This window comes from Megalobrama amblycephala, unplaced genomic scaffold, assembly GCF_018812025.1.
Source record: "Megalobrama amblycephala isolate DHTTF-2021 unplaced genomic scaffold, ASM1881202v1 scaffold391, whole genome shotgun sequence".
In the NCBI taxonomy this organism is placed as follows: domain Eukaryota; kingdom Metazoa; phylum Chordata; class Actinopteri; order Cypriniformes; family Xenocyprididae; genus Megalobrama; species Megalobrama amblycephala.
Window position 1 is genome coordinate 206,194 of NW_025953355.1, and position 21,437 is coordinate 227,630.

Genomic DNA, 21,437 nt, shown 5'->3' on the forward strand with positions numbered 1-21,437 from the left:
TACCTGCATATGTCATTTAGTTCTCCTTCTAACAGTTAGTAATTCTTTTGTTTGTTTTGGCTAGCCCCTCTCCTGAAGACTGTTTGCTTCCATTTTCCCTGCATAATTAAAATTTATTTTATATCATTGAGTGGCTCATTCACAGTTCTGGGGCAGAGGACTGAAAGGAATCTCTGTTCTTTTCATGTTCTTTGGTTTTGTTTCTCTTTCTAATTTAATTTAACCATGTTACTGTTTCCTAACCATAGAATAGGAGAGCTTGTAACACTACAAATATAAAACACAACCCTGACTCTTTTTGTTAAATGGCAGTTTTAATGGTCAATAATGGCCAAATAGCCATTATGAAAATATAAGGTACAATAAAAAATAAAGCAAACGATTCAGTCAAACATACAAAGTCAGCGCTCTAGTAGGCCACAACAGTAAACTATATCTCCTAACTATATAAAGTATTTTAGTTCAACAAATTATAGATTCATGAGACCAAACATCACCTGTTAGAATTACAAAAGATTAATTATATCTCATGTTTAACCACTATAGAAACATCACAACCAGTGGCAAATGTCAGAGGAATTAGCCGAGGTTAGGCTGTTCTCGGCGGGGTACAAGAGCACTAAGCGCCCAAACTCCAAATAGGCACTACTTTTAAAAATAAACCACAAATTTGAGCTTTAAACCAGTATATTCTTACCTAAAAAACTCTTTAAACTACATATAACATAACTGTGGTATGTTTGAATTACACAGGTTTCCCCCTCTGCTATTGACGCTTGCTGGTTAGTGCAAAATGCGTTCTGGGATACCTGGCTGTCTCAAGACCGCACAAGTCACCTCTCAATAAAAGGGGCGGATCAAGAACACATCCAGGGATTTGAACTGTACTTGGCTAGATGTGAACTTTGAATTGGAACAGAACCTGGGCAGCAACTGATGACGTTTCACAAGAACACAAGTATAGACAAGAAGAGACCTTGTTTCTCAGCACAAAGATGAACTACTTATTGTGATTGCAGACTGTGGTCATGTGGTTTCTCCACTGCATGGATCTTCATGTGTATCTTCAGCTGATTTTTAAAAGAGAAACTCTTTCCACACTGATCACACGTGTGTGGCTTCTCTCTGCTGTGGATCTCCTTGTGTGTTTTCAGACATGATGACTGACTGAATCTCTTGTCACACTGTGAACACTTGTAAGGTTTTTCTCCGGTGTGGATCCTCTCATGTGTTTTCAGATGTGCTAACTGACTGAATCTGTTGTCACAGTGTGAACACTTGTAAGGTTTTTCTCCAGTGTGGATCTTCTCATGTGTTTTCAGAGATGATGAACAACTGAATCTCTTGTCACACTGTGAACACTTGTAAGGTTTTTCTCCAGTGTGAATTCTCTGGTGCTTTTTTAAACGGTTTGCTGTAGTAAAAGTCTTCTTACACTCAAAGCACATGTACTCTCTCACACCAGTGTGTGTTTTCTGATGTTCATTTAAATATGACAGCAGTGAAAATCTCTTTCCACACACAGAACATGAATGTGGCTTCTCCTTTGTATGAGTTTGAAGATGTTTCTTGAAGGTGGATTCCCCACAAAATGTTTTGTCACATTGATGACATGTGAACGGTCTCTCTCCGGTGTGGATCGTCATGTGTGTTTTAAGGCTTGATGATTGACTGTAGCTCTTCCCACATTGATCACATGTGTGTGGCTTCTCTCCTGTATGAACTCTCATGTGTTCTTTAAGATGTCCTTTTCGTGTGAAGCTCTTCCCACATTGATCACATGTGTGTGGCTTCTCTCCAGTGTGAACTTTCATGTGTTCTTTAAGATGTCCTTTTCGTGTGAAGCTCTTCCCACATTGATCACATGTGTGTGGCTTCTCTCCTGTATGAACTTTCATGTGATCCTTAAGATGTCCTTTTTGTGTGAATCTCTTCCCACACTGATCACATGTGAACGGCTTCTCTCCTGTATGAACTCTCATGTGAAGCTCAAGATATTGTTTGGTTGAGAAACTCTTTCCACACTGAGTGCAGGTGAAAGATTTCTTGGCTCTTTTCTTTAAAAAAGTATTTTTAGTCTTTAAGCGACTCAAAGGTTTTTCTCCAGGTTTGTCATGATGTTCCTCCTCCACTTCACTCAGTTCTTCACTCTCCTCGCTCTCTTCCATCAGCTCTGAAATTAGAAAAAAAAGTCATTTAATTTTCAGTACATCAAAATAATTTAAAGAGAGAAATATGAAGTGAAAGGTCATAAAATTGAGACTTGCTGTGATAGACAACTGCTATAAAATATTCAGATCATTTTGATGTACAGCCCAGAATGTATCAAGTATAACATTTTATTTGACAGGTAAACATGTATCATGCCAATTACACAATTAAAAATTTAAAAGACAATTTAAAAAAATAAGATATACATAACATAAATTTACAATACAATTAAAAATATGAGAAATACATAACAGATTTAAACTCAAAGTTTAAATCTAAGCTTAAGAAAAGTATACCTGACTAAGGTATATTTTTTTATATAAAATAAACTTATTTTTATGTTATATTACTTAAGTAAAAAAAAATCATTCCAGAAAGTTCAGGCAGCCGAATCCCAAAAAACGTGGTAATTTTGGTGACATATGATTGTATAGAAACATCAAAACAGCAATATCAATAGCCAATATATGGCTGTAGTACACAACGGCTGCATATAGGCTGAAATTTAAAAACCATTGTTGTAATAAACTTAACCTCTTTTTTGCATTTTTAAATTGCTTTTAAAATCTATGTCTTAGTTTAAAAAATATATATATACAATTTTCACTTGTAATAAAATCTATTTATGTTAAATACATAACGTTTCTAAGCAGCTTTACAGGAAATTCATTTCATCATTAGTGATCTGTTATAAGAGAGGACTGTGTCCAAATTATCTAATGTGATTAACAGCCATATTTTGACATCAAGGTTAAGTTGAAATTTAATTTATTATCCCAAAAACTGTGTAATTATTAAGGGCCGTTCACAGCAGACTTCTCCTTCCATTCATACACGTGAATGTGGGACACCAGAAACACAAGATCAAGTTTGCAGTAAAGTGGAGTAGATTGAATATTTAAGTTTTAAAAGAGATTCACGGAGTGTGACATCATATCATGATCGTTTCAGCGTCTGTAGAAAGTTCACATGCTCAAAGTCTAGACTGACTGCATCTTTAAATGTGTTATTATCAGTGTCCTACATGATTCACTCAACCCTGTTACAGTACTTCAACCAGTTGTCCTTCCTTCAATTTCTTTTTCGGTGGACACATGTGAAAAGTGAAAATTTTTACTGGTAAGATTGTTGGATTTCATATTTTAGTAATGATCCTGCAACTTTTTTTTGCTTCTTTGAAAAAATGGACAGTTTTGTTCTTGTGTCTCTGTCACAACTTCAAGCTGGTCATAGCACAGAGTCAGCTCTATTGAGGGTTTCAAATTATATTTTATTAGATGTAGATTCAGGTAGTCCTGTTGTTCTATTGTTAGATCTCAGTCCTGCTTTCAATACAGTCGATCATGTTAAGATTTTTGATAAGCACAGTATAAATTACTATCTGTATCCTGATGATTCCCAAATTTACTTCTCTATAAAACATGGGGAGCTATCTTCTCGAGTCTTTGTTTAACTGTTTGGCTCATGTTAAGTGTTGATTGGCAAACAACTTTCTCCAACTGAATGAGGACAAGTCAGAGTCTGTTGTCTGAGGATGTGATATGGATTATAATAACAACCTGTTACTGCTTCCTGGGGAAAAACTTTCCTTTATGAAAAATCTTTATTTTTGACTGAACTTAAATTTGATCATCAAATCTTAGATCTATAGCCAAGTGCCTTTGTGTCTTTCTCGTTTGGATTATTGTAACTCTTTGTATCTGGGTGTGAGTCAGGCCTCCCTTTCTCATCTGCAGCTGGTTCAGAACTCTTAACTGGTTTCAAAAAAAGAGATCATATTAGTCCTGTATGGATTTCACCGATTATCGATTTGATCCAGAATCCAGAATAAAGTGTTGTTGTATGTTTTCACATCTCTCCATGGCTTGGCACCAGAGTACATTTCTGATTTACAAACCCGATTCCAAAAAAGTTGGGACACTGTACAAATTGTGAATAAAAAAGGAATGCAATAATTTACAAATCTCATAAACTTTATATTTGATTCACAATAGAATATAGATAACATCAAATGTTGAAAGTGACACATTTTGAAATGTCATGCCAAATATTGGCTCATTTCGGATTTCATGAGAGCTACACATTCCAAAAAAGTTGGGACAGGTAGCAATAAGAGGCCGGAAAAGTTAAATGTACATATAAGGAACCGCTGGAGGACCAATTTGCAACTTATTAGGTCAACAACATGATTGGGTATAAAAAGAGCCTCTCAGAGTGGCATTGTCTCTCAGAAGTCAAGATGGGCAGAGGATCACCAAGTCCCCCAATGCTGCGGTGAAAAATAGTAGAGAAAAAAATTGCAAAGAGTTAAGTTATCATCATCTACAGTGCATAATATCATCCAAAGATTCAGAGAATCTGGAACAATCTCTGAGCGTAAGGGTCAAGGCTGGAAAACCATACTGGACGCCCGTGATCTTCAGGCACTTAGACGGCACTGCATCACATACAGGAATGCTACTGTAATGGAAATCACAACATGGGCTCAGGAATACTCCAGAAAACATTGTCGGTGAACACAATCCACCGTGCCATTCGCTGTTGCCGGCTAAAACTCTATAGGTCAAAAAAGAAGCCATATCTAAACATGATCCAGAAGCACAGGCGTTTTCTCTGGGCCAAGGCTCATTTAAAATGGACTGTGGCAAAGTGGAAAACTTTTCTGTGGTCAGATGAATCAAAATTTGAAGTTCTTTTTTGAAAACTGGGACGCCATGTCATCCGGACTAAAGAAGACAAGGACAACCCAAGTGGTTACACATCTGGAAAGGCACCATCAATGCTGAAAGGTATATCCAAGTTCTAGAACAACATATGCTCCCATCCAGACGTTTTCTCTTTCAGGGAAGACCTTGCAATTTCCAACATGACAATGCCAGACCACATACTGCATCAATTACAACATCATGGCTGCGTAGAAGAAGGATCTGGGTACTGAAATAGCCAGCCTGCAGTCCAGATCTTTCACCCACAGAAAACATTTGGTGCATCACAAAGAGGAAGATGCGACAAAGAAGACCTAAGACAGTTGAGCAACTACAAGCCTGTATTAGACAAGAATGGGAAACATTCCTATTCCTAAACTTGAGCAACTTGTCTCCTCAGTCCCCAGACGTTTGCAGACTGTTATAAAAAGAAGAGGGGATGCCACACAGTGGTAAACATGGCCTTGTCCCAACTTTTTTGAGATGTGTTGATGCCATGAAATTTTTCCCTTAAAATTATACATTTTCTCAGTTTCAACATTTGATATGTCATCTATGTTGTATTCTGAATAAAATATTGAAATTTGAAACTTCCACATCATTGCATTCTGATTTTATTCACAATTTGTACAGTGTCCCAACTTTTTTGGAATTGGGTTTGTAATTAGTTTACATAAACCTTTGAGATCTCTTCGCTCCAATGATCAGTCTTGTCCGGCGGTTCCTCCAGGGTCATTTCAGTGGGTGTTAAAAAAGTATTTATTTTCCTTAGCTTTTAATAATGTGTTGTAAACTGTAAGTATTTGTTTATTTTTTGCTATTTTCTTGTACAGCACTTTGGTACCCACTGTGGATTTTGAAAGTGCTCTAGAAATAGTTGAGTTGAGAGCGGCATATTTAATCTAGATGTGTATATCAGAGGTAAAACAAAGGTAGAACTTAAAATCATTCTGTTTTACTTCATTACTTTGCTTACGCGCAGTTAAGAGTGTGCATATGGTGCGCACATATTTACAGCTAATTTATTTTATAAATCCTGATATATGTGTGGAAAATGCATACCCACGTTTTAATGCCTTTTTTGTGCATACGCAACGTTTATACATCAGGCCCCAGAGGTGTAAACCGTTATTGGTCTCCCTCGTCTACTAATGATCCGAGGGGTGGTAAGCATAAATTGAATTGCAACGTAATCAGTTATTATTTCATTGGTTTTTCTCTCATAATTTCTCTCATAACTTCTTTGTATGACAGCCTGGCCTAAAATTATGTCACACAATTAAACACAAATAAAACAAATGACTCCAAGCACAACTACACAATACACTTACAAAATCTTTAAGACATTTTTAATATTTGAATAAAGGGTGAATATTAGGCTGTGAATCTTGGGGTAGACAGCGAATCGATTCGATTCAGGATTCACAAGTGTTCGATTTGTTCTTGAATGATTTTTATCAAATTCAGAACGATTGTATTCGAGACGATTCACATTAAAATTCAATATGATGCAATTTGATTCCATTCAGCATTTATATATGCATTGATTAGGGTTATTGAATACAAAAATAACTATATTTAAACAAGTTATGTTAAGTCAAATATCGAGCTTCCCGCCAGACCGCCTTCCTTATTCAAGTTACGAAGAAAGTGTAAACTGGCAGTGTCAATTACACTTTTTCGCAAAGTTGAATAGAAAAGACATAGGACGTAGCATAAGCTATGTGAACTGGAAGAGTTTTATACTTTTAACATTTAAGAGGCTGTTGTGTCGACCTTGATTTATTGCAATATTGAGCTGTTCAATTTTATTTTTGATTTTAGAAAATAAACATGATTTCCATTAATCAATATTTTTTTTCTTATTTTCACTGGCATTTCTGGACTAGTGTCAAGGACTAGTGCATCTTTGAGCCTAAATTCAGCATGAGTAAAATACTTAAGTACAGTTAAAATCAGATACTCAAAGACCTTTACTCAAGTTGTCTTAGAAATGGTAACTTGTAATGGAGTAATTTTCATTGTAAGGTATCTGTACTTTTACTCAAGAATGGTTTTCAGGTACTCTTTACACCTCTGCTCTTTCCACAGCGATGACTTCTAAAAGTTCAGTTCAGTTCTCTTTCAAGTGAATCCTCATGTGGAACTTAAGGTTACCTTTAAATAGGAAACTCTTTCCACACTGATCACATGTAAATGACTTCTTTTCAGTGTGAATATCCATGTGTTCCCTAAGTCTTTGTTCCCGTGTGAAGCCATTCCCACACAGACTGCAGGTGAAAGGTTTCTCTCCAGTGTGAATTCTCATGTGGTCTTTAAGGCTTTCTTTTCGACTGAAACTCTTTCCACACTGTTGACAGGCTTAATGTTTCTCTCCAGTGTGAATTCTCATGTCGACTGAATGGCTTCCCTTTTGACTGAAACTCTTTCCACATTGTTGGCAGATATATGGCTTTTCTCCAGTGTGAACTCTGACGTGAACTTTAAGGTTTTCTTCACGTGTGAAACTCTTTCCACAATGTTGGCAGGTGAAAGGTTTCTCTTCAGTGTGAATATCCATGTGTTCCCTAAGTCTTTGTTCCCGTGTGAAGCCATTCCCACACAGACAGCAGGTGAAAGGTTTCTCTCCAGTGTGAATTCTCATGTGGACTGTAAGGCTTCCCTTTTGACTGAAACTCTGTCCACATTGTCGGCAGGTATATTGGTTTTCTCCAGTATGAATTCTCATGTGGTCTTTAAGGTTTCCTTTTTGTCTGAAACTCTTTCCACACTCTTGGCAGGTGTAAGGCTTTTCTCCAGTGTGAATTCTTATGTGGATTTCAAGGCTACCTTTATTACTGAAACTCTTTCCACACTCTTAACAGGTGTGAGGTTTCTCTCCAGTGTGAATTCTCATGTGGACTATAAGGCTTCCCTTTTGATTGAAACTCTTTACACATTGTCGGCAGATATATGGCTTTTCTCCAGTGTGAACTCTGACGTGGACTTTAAGGGTTTCTTCACGTGTGAAACTCTTTCCACACTGTCAGTCAAATACAAACCCGATTCCAAAAAAGTTGGGACACTGTACAATTGCGAATAAAAACAGAATGCAATGATGTGGAAGTTTCAAATTTCAATATTTTATTCAGAATACAACATAGATGACATATCAAATGTTTAAACTGAAAAAATTTATAATTTTAAGGGAAAAATAAGTTGATTTTAAATTTCATGGCATCAACACATCTCAAAAAAGTTGGGACAAGGCCATTTTTACCACTGTGTGGCATCCCCTCTTCTTTTTATAACAGTCTGCAAACGTCTGAGGACTGAGGAGACAAGTTGCTCAAGTTTAGGAATAGGAATATTGTCCCATTCTTGTCTAATACAGGCTTCTAGTTGCTCAGCTGTCTTAGGTCTCCTTTGTCGCATCTTCCTTTTTATGATGCGCCAAATGTTTTCTATAGGTGAAAGATCTGGACTGCAGGCTGGCCATTTCAGTACCCGGATCCTTCTTCTATGCAGCCACGATGTTGTAATTGATGCAGTATGTGGTCTGGGATTGTCATGTTGGAAAATGCAAGGTCTTCCCTGAAAGAGACAACGTCTGGATGGGAGCATATGTTGTTCTAGAACTTGGATATACCTTTCAGCATTGATGGTGCCTTTCCAGATGTGTAAGCTGCCCATGCCACACGCACTCATGCAACCCCATACTATCAGAGATGCAGACTTCTGAACTGAGCGCTGATAACAACTTGGGTTGTCCTTGTCCTCTTTAGTCCGGATGACATGGCATTCCAGTTTTCCAAAAAGAACTTCAAATTTTGATTCGTCTGACCACATTACAGTTTTCTACTTTGCCACAGTCCATTTTAAATGAGCCTTGGCCCAGAGAAAACGCCTGCGCTTCTGAATCATGTTTAGATATGGCTTCTTTTTTGACCTATAGAGTTTAGGGTGGATTGTATTCACCGACAAGTATTCCTGAGCCCACGTTGTGATTTCCATTACAGTAGCATTCCTGTATGTGATGCAGTGTCGTCTAAGGGCCCGAAGATCACGGGCATCCAGTATGGTTTTCCGGCCTTGACCCTTACACACAGAGATTGTTCCAGATTCTCTGAATCTTTGGATGATATTATGCACTGTAGATGATGATAGCTTCAAACTCTTTGCAATTTTTCTCTGAGAAACTCATTTCTGATATTTTTCGCCGCAGCATTGGGGGAATTGGTGATCCTCTGCCCATCTTGACTTCTGAGAGACACTGCCACTCTGAGAGGCTCTTTTTATACCCAATCATGTTGCCAATTGACCTAATAAGTTGCAAATTGGTCCTCCAGCTGTTCCTTATACAGTGGGTACGGAAAATATTCAGACCCCCTTCAATTTTTCACTCTTTGTTATATTGCACCCATTTGCTAAAATCATTTAAGTTAATTTTTTTCCCTCATTAATGTACACACAGCACCCCATATTGATGGAAAAACACCTCCACCAGTCGGGGCTTTATGGCAGAGTGGCCCGACGGAAGCCTCTCCTCAGTGCAAGAGACATGAAAGCCCGCATGGAGTTTGCTAAAAAACACCTGAAGGACTCCAAGATGGTGAGAAATAAGATTCTCTGGTCTGATGAGACCAAGATAGAACTTTTTGGCATTAATTCTAAGCGGTATGTGTGGAGAAAACCAGGCACTGCTCATCACCTGTCCAATACAGTCCCAACAGTGAAGCATGGTGGTGGCAGCATCATGCTGTGGGGGTGTTTTTCAGCTGCAGGAACAGGACGACTGGTTGCAATCGAGGGAAAGATGAATGCGGCCAAGTACAGGGATATCCTGGATGAAAACCTTCTCCAGAGTGCTCAGGACCTCAGACTGGGCCGAAGGTTTACCTTCCAACAAGACAATGACCCTAAGCACACAGCTAAAATAACAAAAGAGTGGCTTCACAACAACTCTGTGACTGTTCTTGAATGGCCCAGCCAGAGCCCTGACTTAAACTCAATTGAGTATCTCTGGAGAGACCTAAAAATGGCTGTCCACCAACGTTTACCTATCCAACCTGACAGAACTGGAGAGGATCTGCAAGGAGGAATGGCAGAGGATCCCCAAATCCAGGTATGAAAAACTTGTTGCATCTTTCCCAAAAAGACTCATGGCTGTATTAGATCAGGTGCTTCTACTAAATACTGAGCAAAGGGTCTGAATACTTAGGACCATGTGATATTTCAGTTTTTCTTTTTTAATAAATCTGCAAATATGTCAACAATTCTGTGTTTTTCTGTCAATATGGGGTGCTGTGTGTACATTGAGGAAAAAATGAACTTAAATGATTTTAGCAAATGGCTGCAATATAACAAAGAGTGATAAATTTAAGGGGCTCTGAATACTTTCCGAACCCACTGTATGTACATTTAACTTTTCCGGCCTCTTATTGCTACCTGTCCCAACTTTTTTGGAATGTGTAGCTCTCATGAAATCCAAAATGAGCCAATATTTGGCATGACATTCCAAAATGTCTCACTTTCAACATTTGATATGTTATCTATATTCTATTGTTAATCAACTATAAGTTTATGAGATTTGTAAATTATTGCATTCCTTTTTTATTCACAATTTGTACAGTGTCCCAACTTTTTTGGAATCGGGTTTGTAGCACATAGTTACGGTGGCCCAGTAGTGCACAACACAACAAAATTAAAAAAGCAAATATAAGTTCACAACGCAACGAAATCGAGCCACAACGCAACGGAATAAAGCCACAACACAACGGAATAAAGCCACAACACAACGGAATAAAGCCACAACGAAATCAAGCCACAACACAATGGAAATGCTCCCGACCACTAGGGAGCTCTCAGAGCTCGGTAAAGTTAGTTTTCCTTGCCAATGTTCTATATATGTTATATGGTCAGCAGTAATATCAATACCACGATTAGTTTTAACAGTATTTAACCACCGTATATCGACATGAAATATTAATTCAAAATCACCTATGTGCAAAATAGCTTCATATTTATACCCATGAATGATTTGACGCGCTTCCACTGTGCATGGTGAAGAGAACGTCTGCCAATTCCACCAAGTGGTTAAAACGTAGAATTTTGTATTCATTAAAATTACTTATAATATTTAAAAACAGACATATTCAAATTCCAAAGCTTGTCAGTCTTACCAAGAGGAACTAACAAGCTTTGGAATTTGAACATGCCTGTTTTTAAATGTTAAACAAAGTCATTGTAATGAATACAAATTATATGTTTTAACCACTTGATGGAATTGGTGGATGTTCCCTTCATCATGCACCGTGGTATCGCGTAAAATCATTCACAAGTATAAATATGAAGCTATTGTGCACGTAGTTGATTTTTAAGTAATATTTCATGTCGATATACAATGTTTACATACTTAAAACTAATCATGGTATTGATATCTTTGTAAGACTGTCGACTTTATAGAACAGTGGAAAGGAATACTATAACCGAGCTCCGAGAGCCCCAAAGTGGTCGGGAGCATTTCCGTTGTGTTGTGGCTTGGTTTCGTTGTGTTGTGGCTTTATTTCGTTGTGTTGTCGCTTGTTTCCGTTATGTTGTGGCTTGATTCTGTTGTGTTGTGGCTTGATTCCGTTGTGTTGTGGCTTTATTTCGTTGTGTTGCGAACTTATATTTGCTTTTTTAATTTCGTTGTGTTGTGCACTACTGGGCCACCGTGCATAGTGGAGCTCTGCAGCATCTACTGGTAAAAGTGATTTTTTTTACATTTAAAACTTTATTTTCCAAAAGATGGGCAAAAATCTTACACTAAACCATGTCAAATTATCCATTACTCCTATTTTTTCTGTAATTTAATTACAGTTACTTCTGATGTAATTAAACTAAATACTGTGTTTAGAACAATTATATATAATACAATAGTGGATTTAACATCAAAATTATGGCTGTCAATAGATTAATCGTGATTAATTGCGATTAAAATTTAATCGCACACTTGAAATTAAGCATACACCAGATTGAAGTGTGATTCTCACAAAACTGCTTTTCAAGGTAAATTTAGGTCTTTTCAAAAATAGGACACTTGCAGACTCCAAAAGGACACCAAATAACCAAATGATATGAGTCCAAATAATTCATACATTTATGTACACTAAAGCACCCCCACACACACACAAAAAAAACACAACGTTTGAGAATTCACAGTGTATATAGTATGTGCAACAGAAAAGAGCTTGTTTACATTTTAGACCAGTCCAGTTACAATACTGAACAGGGCTGCGTTTCCCAATAACGATGTATCTTATCTCTTAAGAGCGCTTTCTACGAGCGAGGTTACGAACGCTTGCTGCAATTCCACGTGCGTTTCCCAAGAATGCCCTTAACATGAACGCGCGAGAACGCGCTCTACGTGCTACTTAAGAGTTGCTGTCCGTTTCTCAAGTGCTGAATATTACCTTATAGAATCGTATCCTTTAACGTTTAACCTAACAATCGTCACTTTATGTGGATTAGAATAAATAAATAAATAAAGATACCTTTCAAAAAGATTAAATTAATGTTCTTCTGGAGGAGGTAGAGCTAAACAAAGATGTAATTTTCAGACGATTTCTTTAAGCTATATATATATATCACAATTTATTCAGACACCTTGAACATTTCATTCATTATACTACGGAAGTGGATTAGGGCCAAGAAATAATAAAAAAATAAAACCATCTTGAGATTAAAGTTGTTAAATTTTGAGAAAATGTCGAGATAAAATGTTGACAATAAACTCATAATTTAATGAGTTTATTCTCAACATTTTATCTCGACTTTTTTCTCGAAATTTAACAACTTTAATCTCGAGATGGTTTTATTTTTTATTATTGCTTGGCCCTAATCCTCTCCCGTAGAATACAGTCAAAACCTTAGCTATATTCAGTTTTTTTCGATTGCTAAAGACAGTGGGCACAACTGGAGTCACATGTGCAAAACTCTAACTACAGAGGTTCATGTGGACCAAACTCTAGTTCGTTTTTCATTGCTTGAACACAGTTTTCAAAACTCTACACACTTATCCTATGACTTTAACCACAACCTGCACAACACTGTGGATTTACAGCACTTTGTTCAAATGCTAACACACTGCTGTCAAAACTGTGAACCACACATTCAAAACAGAATAGATTTCAGCCTTGTGCCTTTCAAACACTGCTGATTGCAATTTCAGCTGAAAGGCTAAGCAAGGTGTCTTGTTTTAGACTTGTTACACATATATGTAACTCATTACTGTAATTCCGTAAATTACTACAGACTATTGAAGCAAACTGCTAATCTTCATTTACCTTAAAGAATTATGTTCTAAAAATTTAAATAAATCATGTGAAAGAATGTCACTCTTTTCTTTGAAGAAAATATTACTTTGTATGAAGTCACTGAAATTGTTCAAACTGTAAAGATGAAAAGTGTGTATTTTCTGTGTTGGTGTTTGATGCTAGTGTTTTTACTCTCAGTGTGTTCTGAGTGACAGTGTGTGTTATCTCAGTGAGGGTTGTGCATAGTGTTTGGCTGCACTGAGCCTGTTTTGAGCCATGTGTTAACTGTTTAGCTCAGGAGACTGTTGGTAGTGCAGACTGTAGTTAGAGTTTTGCACATGTAGCTCCAGTTGTGCTCACTGTCATTTAGCAATCGAAAAAAACTGTAATAAATCTAAGTGTAAAACTTGAATAAAGGTGTAATCTGCCGGTTGTCCTGTAGGTGACCTCATAACTCTTCTTACGATGCACTTAGAGCTTTACGATTACTCCTGAGCACTCGTAGATCTACGATCATTTTCTAGTGCTACTTAAGTCACGATGCTTTTGGGAAACAGACCTTAATATTAAGATCACTCGTACGATTGATTTTACGATCAACTTAGGCTTACGATGCTTTTGGGAAACGCAGCCCTGGACCACATGGAGAAGCCAAAAAACCTAAAAAAAACCTGTCTTGACCTGCATATTTACTGAAGTACACAGAAACATACACAGGACAAATCCAAACATTATCCTGAATGTGTGTGAAAACAATGTGAATGTACTGAAATGTGTCTGTGCAGAAATACAACATGTGATCAGTGCGTCCAGAGAGAGAGCGAAAGAGAGAGCTCATACATGATTTGTTTGAATATAACGGACTAAAATAACAGACAAAATATCTTAATGGAACATGATCTTTACTTAATATCCTAATGCTTTTTTAGGCATAACTTTGACTCATACAGTGTATTGTTGGCTATTGTACAAATATACCCATGTGACTTACGGTTTTGTGGTCTGGGGTCACATTTAATGGAAACACTGAATTTTAAAGTGATGTAGTTACACAGTGCTACATGTACTCACTATAGTAATGAGTTAATAATGCTTAATTACAAGTAACCAGCCCTAAACCAAACCCTAACTCTTGCTCTACAGTAAGTCCACTTGAATGAAACGACTGAGTGAATTCAGACACTGATTGACCGGAAGGGCTGCTGATTTCACAGAGTTTGTGCTGCCGTTTAATAATCATTTGAAACTGGAAATTCATTTAGCATGTGCAAACCTTAATTAAACGATTTCATGATCAATTAAACAGGAATTTATACCTGACTGATATTATGCTGGAATGAATGGATTCTGTAATATTATCTGCAAGATTATCAGTGTTGGGGAGTAGTTAACTACATGTAGCGGCGCTACTAGTTTAACTACATTTTTCAGTAGCTTGTATGTAGTTCAGCTACTTTTAAAACAGTGTAGCTTTTCCAGTAGTTCACTACATTTTCCAGCAAGTAGCGGTGTAGTGCGACCAAAAGCTACAAGCTACATTCTGTTTTGCGTTCTGCGATGCATTGAAGCAGCACAGTATCTTCAGATCACGAACTAAAATCTGCCATTTATTGTTATATAACGCATCTTGCAGCTTTATAAGTTCATCAGTAGTTCATCGAGAAGAGATCGTCTGATGATTATGTAAAGGACAGGAGTGGGTTCACACTGCATGAATCGATTAGTAAAGGTTACGCTTAATTTATAAACAAGTTATTAAAACGCTGTGTCGAAGACTTAAAGCGCATACAGGTGAATAACAGCCTTTTTAAATTGATTGTCCTGCTTTATTGCAGTCAAATGTATGTGAACTATTTTATTACAGTGGTGACCCGCCATAGTTTAATCTGACCCGCCAGTTTTAGAATGAACATAAGATCACTAACATGGTGTTTTGCGTCATTGGATTGGCGAAGCATCCGTCAGTTGAACAGAAAAAAATCGCGACATAGTTTAGTACGCTTATCACATGGCAAAGGCTGATCTAATAAAATCGCTTGCTCGGGTATAAGAATGTTCACGCGAGAAGCGCATGATTCGTGTCTCAAAGCTTCATCACTGCATGTGCTGTGAGTTTAACCTGCATTTTTCTGTGTATCCAAATTGAGGGTGGCTATGAAATAAATGAGGGTGCTATAAAGTGCAGATGTAATGTGTAAACATCAGCTTCACCATAATAAGAATAGCAATGTATAGAGAGACATTTAAGACATTTAAGTTATTTTACAAATAATTGGAATAGAATTTCAAAAATATTGATACAAAAATTCTACTATTTTTCTTGTCTGCATTTACATTGCTTATTATTATTCTTATTATTGCATATTTTTATCCCATGTAATGGTTATGGTAGCAATTTTGAGCATGAATCCTGCATTTAAATGTAGAAATCACTTCTGAAACTGCAGAGTGCAATTGGTGGTCGGTCCTCTCATAGCATGAAAAACAAAACTTATATTAAAATTCTGAATGTATTATATATAAAGCGTGCAGAGATTCAGTGTGAAATATGCTACATTTGAGTATTGTATCTTTTGATATAGTTTACAAAATAAAACAGTACGCTTTGAAATCATAATTGTAGTGCATTTCTTTGTTTTAAACCCCAAACATTAACTTAAACATTCTTCATTAACAGTTACTCAGTTATTTGTAATAAGCTATGTCATAAAAAAAAAAGAAAGAAAAGTAGTTTCAATGTAGCTAGCTACTTTTTGATAGTAACTTGTAGTGTAGCTAACTACTTTTTCTAAAGGGTAGCTTGACTGTAGTTTAACTACTTTAATCTATCTTGTAGCTTGTCAAACTACAGTTTCAGAGTAGCTTCCCCAACACTGAAGATTATATTTCAGTATATTCTCTATTTCTGTAGAGCTGGACATTTTAATAACTTGGGTAAATTTGGTTTTATATTCGCACATTCAGACTTCCGCATAGGCTACTTTGTACACTACATTGGACATTCAGTGGATGTTTGCAAGTAAGTATGCCATTAAAATAATACTTGCCCATTTTGATCGATTGTGAAAAATGTTGTAGGGTTACAATCGTTGGTTATAAATATCATGTCGCTGTTTAGAATTTGCAAACATTAATTTTATTGCACATTATTAGAACGTTCTTAAACGCAGAAGTCCGAATGTGCGAATAGAAAACCAACTTTACCCAAGTTTTTTAATAATGATCAAATGAGTTCAGCTGTGAGAATAAAACCAACCTGTTTGTTCCTCAGTTTCTTCATGTTTCACTCTGAATGTTTCTTCAATCTTTATTTCTTCAGTCTCTTTAATAAACTCAATATCTTCACTTTCCTCTTTAATAAATTCCATCTTCATATCTTCACTTTCCTCTTTAATAAACTCAATCTTCTTATCTTCAGTCTCCTCTTTAATAAACTCCATCTTTAAGAAGAGAATAATTAAACAGAGTTAAAACTCTTTAATGACCTGTTGGACAAAAAACACTCTAAATTAACTATGCAAATTAATAAACTTAATATTTCAGGCATTTATGATCTACATTTGGTATTTAATGAGTTATAGACTATATTTAAATGATTACTCTTGGATGAAAACATGATTAGTTAGTTTGTTAGTGTTTGTTGTTCTCGTTCGTGTTCACTGTTTGAGCAGCACGAGTCGTGATTCACTGAATCATTTCTCAAAGTATTTGATTCAATTGACTCGGAGTTGAAAAGTTCAGTTTCTCCATCATTACTCTCCAGAGACTGAACTCGTGTTCATGATAAACTGATTTATGATTTATATAGAGAGAAATGAGACGCAGATTTACTGTTTCTCATCAGTGGATATGAGTTTTACTCTCACAAATATCCTTCATTACAGTTAGATAAAGAATCACAATGTTACATTATATGGTAAATAAACTATTTTAACATCGCTGGTAAAATTATTAAAACTACAAAACTTTCTATCGATTAAAACAGCTTAAATTCTTAAAACAAACCTTTATTCAGCAGAATCACAGAAGATGCAGGAGCGCGGCGCAGTCTTATGACGTCATGTCGCCACTCCAAAATAAAAGTCACGCATTGTCTACAATCACAGAAGTGCACAGAAATCCAACTATTTTACCAGATAATTTTTATATATTAAAATTAAAACAGTGGCAAATATGGTACAAACAATGTTTAAAAGGTTGTATGAGTTCATTTATGTGTCCGAATTGAAACACATTAAAAGTCAGTGTTTACAAATATATATATATATATATATATATATATATATATATATATATATATATATATATATACAGGTCCTTCTCAAAAAATTAGCATATTGTGATAAAAGTTCATTATTTTCCATAATGTAATGATAAAAATTAAACTTTCATATATTTTAGATTCATTGCACACCAACTGAAATATTTCAGGTCTTTTATTGTTTTAATACTGATGACTTTGGCATACAGCTCATGAAAACCCAAAATTCCTATCTCAAAAAATTAGCATATCATGAAAAGGTTCTCTAAACGAGCTATTAACCTAATCATCTGAATCAACTAATTAACTCTAAACACCTGCAAAAGATTCCTGAGGCTTTTAAAAACTCCCAGCCTGGTTCATTACTCAAAACCGCAATCATGGGTAAGACTGCCGACCTGACTGCTGTCCAGAAGGCCATCATTGACACCCTCAAGCGAGAGGGTAAGACACAGAAAGAAATTTCTGAACGAATAGGCTGTTCCCAGAGTGCTGTATCAAGGCACCTCAGTGGGAAGTCTGTGGGAAGGAAAAAGTGTGGCAAAAAACGCTGCACAACGAGAAGAGGTGACCGGACCCTGAGGAAGATTGTGGAGAAGGACCAATTCCAGACCTTGGGGGACCTGCGGAAGCAGTGGACTGAGTCTGGAGTAGAAACATCCAGAGCCACCGTGCACAGGCGTGTGCAGGAAATGGGCTACAGGTGCCGCATTCCCCAGGTCAAGCCACTTTCGAACCAGAAACAGCGGCAGAAGCGCCTGACCTGGGCTACAGAGAAGCAGCACTGGACTGTTGCTCAGTTTTGCATGTCATTCGGAAATCAAGGTGCCAGAGTCTGGAGGAAGACTGGGGAGAAGGAAATGCCAAAATGCCTGAAGTCCAGTGTCAAGTACCCACAGTCAGTGATGGTCTGGGGTGCCATGTCAGCTGCTGGTGTTGGTCCACTGTGTTTTATCAAGGGCAGGGTCAATGCAGCTAGCTATCAGGAGATTTTGGAGCACTTCATGCTTCCATCTGCTGAAAAGCTTTATGGAGATGAAGATTTCGTTTTTCAGCACGACCTGGCACCTGCTCACAGTGCCAAAACCACTGGTAAATGGTTTACTGACCATGGTATTACTGTGCTCAATTGGCCTGCCAACTCTCCTGACCTGAACCCCATAGAGAATCTGTGGGATATTGTGAAGAGAAAGTTGAGAGACGCAAGACCCAACACTCTGGATGAGCTTAAGGCCGCTATCGAAGCATCCTGGGCCTCCATAACACCTCAGCAGTGCCACAGGCTGATTGCCTCCATGCCACGCCGCATTGAAGCAGTCATTTTTGCAAAAGGATTCCCGACCAAGTATTGAGTGCATAACTGAACATAATTATTTGAAGGTTGACTTTTTTTGTATTAAAAACACTTTTCTTTTATTGGTCGGATGAAATATGCTACTTTTTTGAGATAGGAATTTTGGGTTTTCATGAGCTGTATGCCAAAATCATCAGTATTAAAACAATAAAAGACCTGAAATATTTCAGTTGGTGTGCAATGAATCTAAAATATATGAAAGTTTAATTTTTATCATTACATTATGGAAAATAATGAACTTTTATCACAATATGCTAATTTTTTGAGAAGGACCTGTATATACACACACACACATATATACAGGGTATGATTTGTGAAAAAAACAGAAGAAGGGATGTTTTGAAAAATGTATTTATTTTCATTTATTTTTTTGAAAATTTGTTAATAAACCACAGTGGAGCTATATAGCTATTTTTTGGCAGCTGCTACAGAAACATTTTTACAAAACAAATCTTCTGATTTAACCTTGAGGGATTGTTCTTATGACAAACGGTACAGGTTCCTTCGCCTACCAACAGACGAGGAATACAGAAAAATGTGGCTAAAAAAAACTAAACTTGAAGAGACCACCCAAAACACTGTACGTGTGCTCATTTCATTTCGTCGACAAAAAACTAACAGAGGAAAACTTGCATCCTACTTTGTGGTTGGGCTATGAAAGACCACCTGAAAAAAAATAAAGTGATAATGTCTCTAATGCCCTAATAACTGTGAACTGTATTTGTACTCTCAGATGAGCTTGACTAGATGGATTGGGATGAGGAGCCGTGCTCTGTGAACACAGTGGTCAGACCCAGAGATAGAAGACCACACCTGTTCAAGAGGGCCGTCCATCACCTGCAGAATGAGTGCTCCACCACTGCCAGCATTATCAGGCCCTGTTGCAGATAGTACTTTGAAGTGTGATGCAGACCCTCTCTTGTATACAGGGATTCCACTCATTGAGTTTAAAACCCTTGTATCCCACCTGCAAGTATTTGCCCCTACTTCACCATTCCTGTCGGTTGTGGACCAACTAAGGCAAAAGTTGATGGCTGATTTAGCACGACAATTTAAAACATCAGGTCAGGTCAACAAGACTGTTGGAATCTGGACAGACATAATGTCTGAACACACCAAGGATCTTGTTATTGTTACGGTTGCTGGTGTAGAGATGAGTCAGATACGGATTTCCACAGTAATATAAGGTACGTTTAATAAACATAGGCAGAGTACACCAAACTAACACATAACACAACAGAGAACGGACAATGAGTGAAGGGAGTGAGTGCAATATAAAGGGAGTGCTGATGATCAAGTCCAGGTGCAGGTGATGAGTGATGATGGGGAGATGACGAGGGAAGTGAGTGCAGGTGTGGAAACAGGAGGATCATGGGAATTAGAGTCCAGGGGAACAAGAGATCTGTGACATTACTACCCCCCCCCCCTCCCGGTAGGCGCGTCCTCGCGCCGTAGATGGAACAACCGGGAGGGGGGTGGGCGCCCTGGAGACCTCATGCCGGTGCAGGGGGAGGAGCAGACTGGAGTGGAGGTCTCCAGGGTGGGTCCAAGAACCATGGCAGGGGCCGAAGGCAGCCATGGCGGGTCAGGAGCCGAAGGCAGCCATGGCGGGTCAGGGGCTTCCAGCGCAGCCGTAATGCCGTCGAGCCCAGGCGGCGCTGAAGGACCGGCGGGAGATGCCGAAGCGCAGCCGGGGCTCCAGAAGGCCGCAGTAGAATCCAGACGACACACAACAAAGGGAACACAGGAGGGAGTGAGGAGGCCAACTGAGACTGAGGGACGGAGCGAAGACGGAGGAGTGCAGTCCAGAGGTGAGGGCAGGCTGACTAGGGACCATTGTGTGACCGGAGGCAGGGTGGAGACTGGTGAGACTGTTGGCCTGATGGACCATGGTGGAGACGAGGGAGGTTGGAGCCAAGGTGTAGGTAATCGCCCAGAGGACCGAGGTGGAGATCTGGGCGAGGGGGCTTGAGGTGGAGGTGCAGTGCTGACACAAATGGGAGGAGGCAGGAGAGGGAGGCAGGGAGGGTAAACAGTCTTTGGGCTGGAGCGGGCTCGTGACAGGCTGGAGCGGGCTCGTGACAGGCTGGAGCGGCGGCGGCCGAAGCAGAGAGCTCGGCGGCTGAGACTGGAGATAATGGCTCGGTGGCGACTGGAGAAACTGGCTCGGCGGAGACTGGAGATACTGGCTTTGTGAAAAAGTCAATGAGCCACACCGCATCACTTGGCGGCTCGTGAGAGGCTGGAGCCTCCTTGGTGAGGGCTGGAGCGGCAGGCTCGTGACTGGATGGGGCAGCTCTTTTCCTCCTCCTCCTCCTCCTCCTCCGCTTACTGGACCCAGCGGAGGAGTGTGGGTCCAGTATGAAACAGGCAGGGAGGTCACTGGAGGGGTATGCGGAGGAATACGGAGGCTGACTAACTGGCCTGGCCAACCGTGTTTCTGGACAGACTGGAGACAAACACTCATCCTGAACCTTTTCAACCATGAATTTGGAATTATTCAAAAACAAAAATCGTTTCACTTATGGAGAAACGATAATCAGGTTCATCAAAACGGAGAGTGTCATCATCCAGTCCGTCCAAAAACAGGGCGATTAAATAAGCATCGGCCCAGTTAGTCAGATAAGCTA

General features: G+C 38.4%; 1 protein-coding gene across 1 annotated transcript; it reads right to left on the reverse strand.

Moving 5' to 3' along the window:
• Positions 1 to 892: 892 nt before the first annotated feature.
• LOC125261323 (gastrula zinc finger protein XlCGF8.2DB-like) lies at positions 893 to 16,854 on the reverse strand. Its single transcript, XM_048179894.1, has 3 exons — positions 16,449 to 16,854; positions 1,253 to 2,173; positions 893 to 933 (listed from the first exon to the last, which is right to left on the reverse strand). The coding sequence occupies exons 1-3, from the start codon at positions 16,630 to 16,632 to the stop codon at positions 893 to 895; spliced, it is 1,146 nt and encodes a 381-aa protein (XP_048035851.1). The 5' UTR covers positions 16,633 to 16,854.
• Positions 16,855 to 21,437: the final 4,583 nt, after the last annotated feature.

What these genes read in the sequence shown, in the direction of transcription:
- LOC125261323 (XM_048179894.1), bottom strand. Translation starts at nt 16,632, where the DNA reads ATGGAGTTTATTAAAGAGGAGACTGAAGATAAGAAGATTGAGTTTATT. An exon ending in AGAAACTGAGGAACAAACAG is followed by an intron (nt 2,174 to 16,448) that starts GTTGGTTTTATT and finishes TTCTAATTTCAG; the next exon opens with AGCTGATGGAAGAGAGCGAG. An exon ending in ACACTGTGACAACAGATTCA is followed by an intron (nt 934 to 1,252) that starts GTCAGTTAGCAC and finishes AAACGTCATCAG; the next exon opens with TTGCTGCCCAGGTTCTGTTC.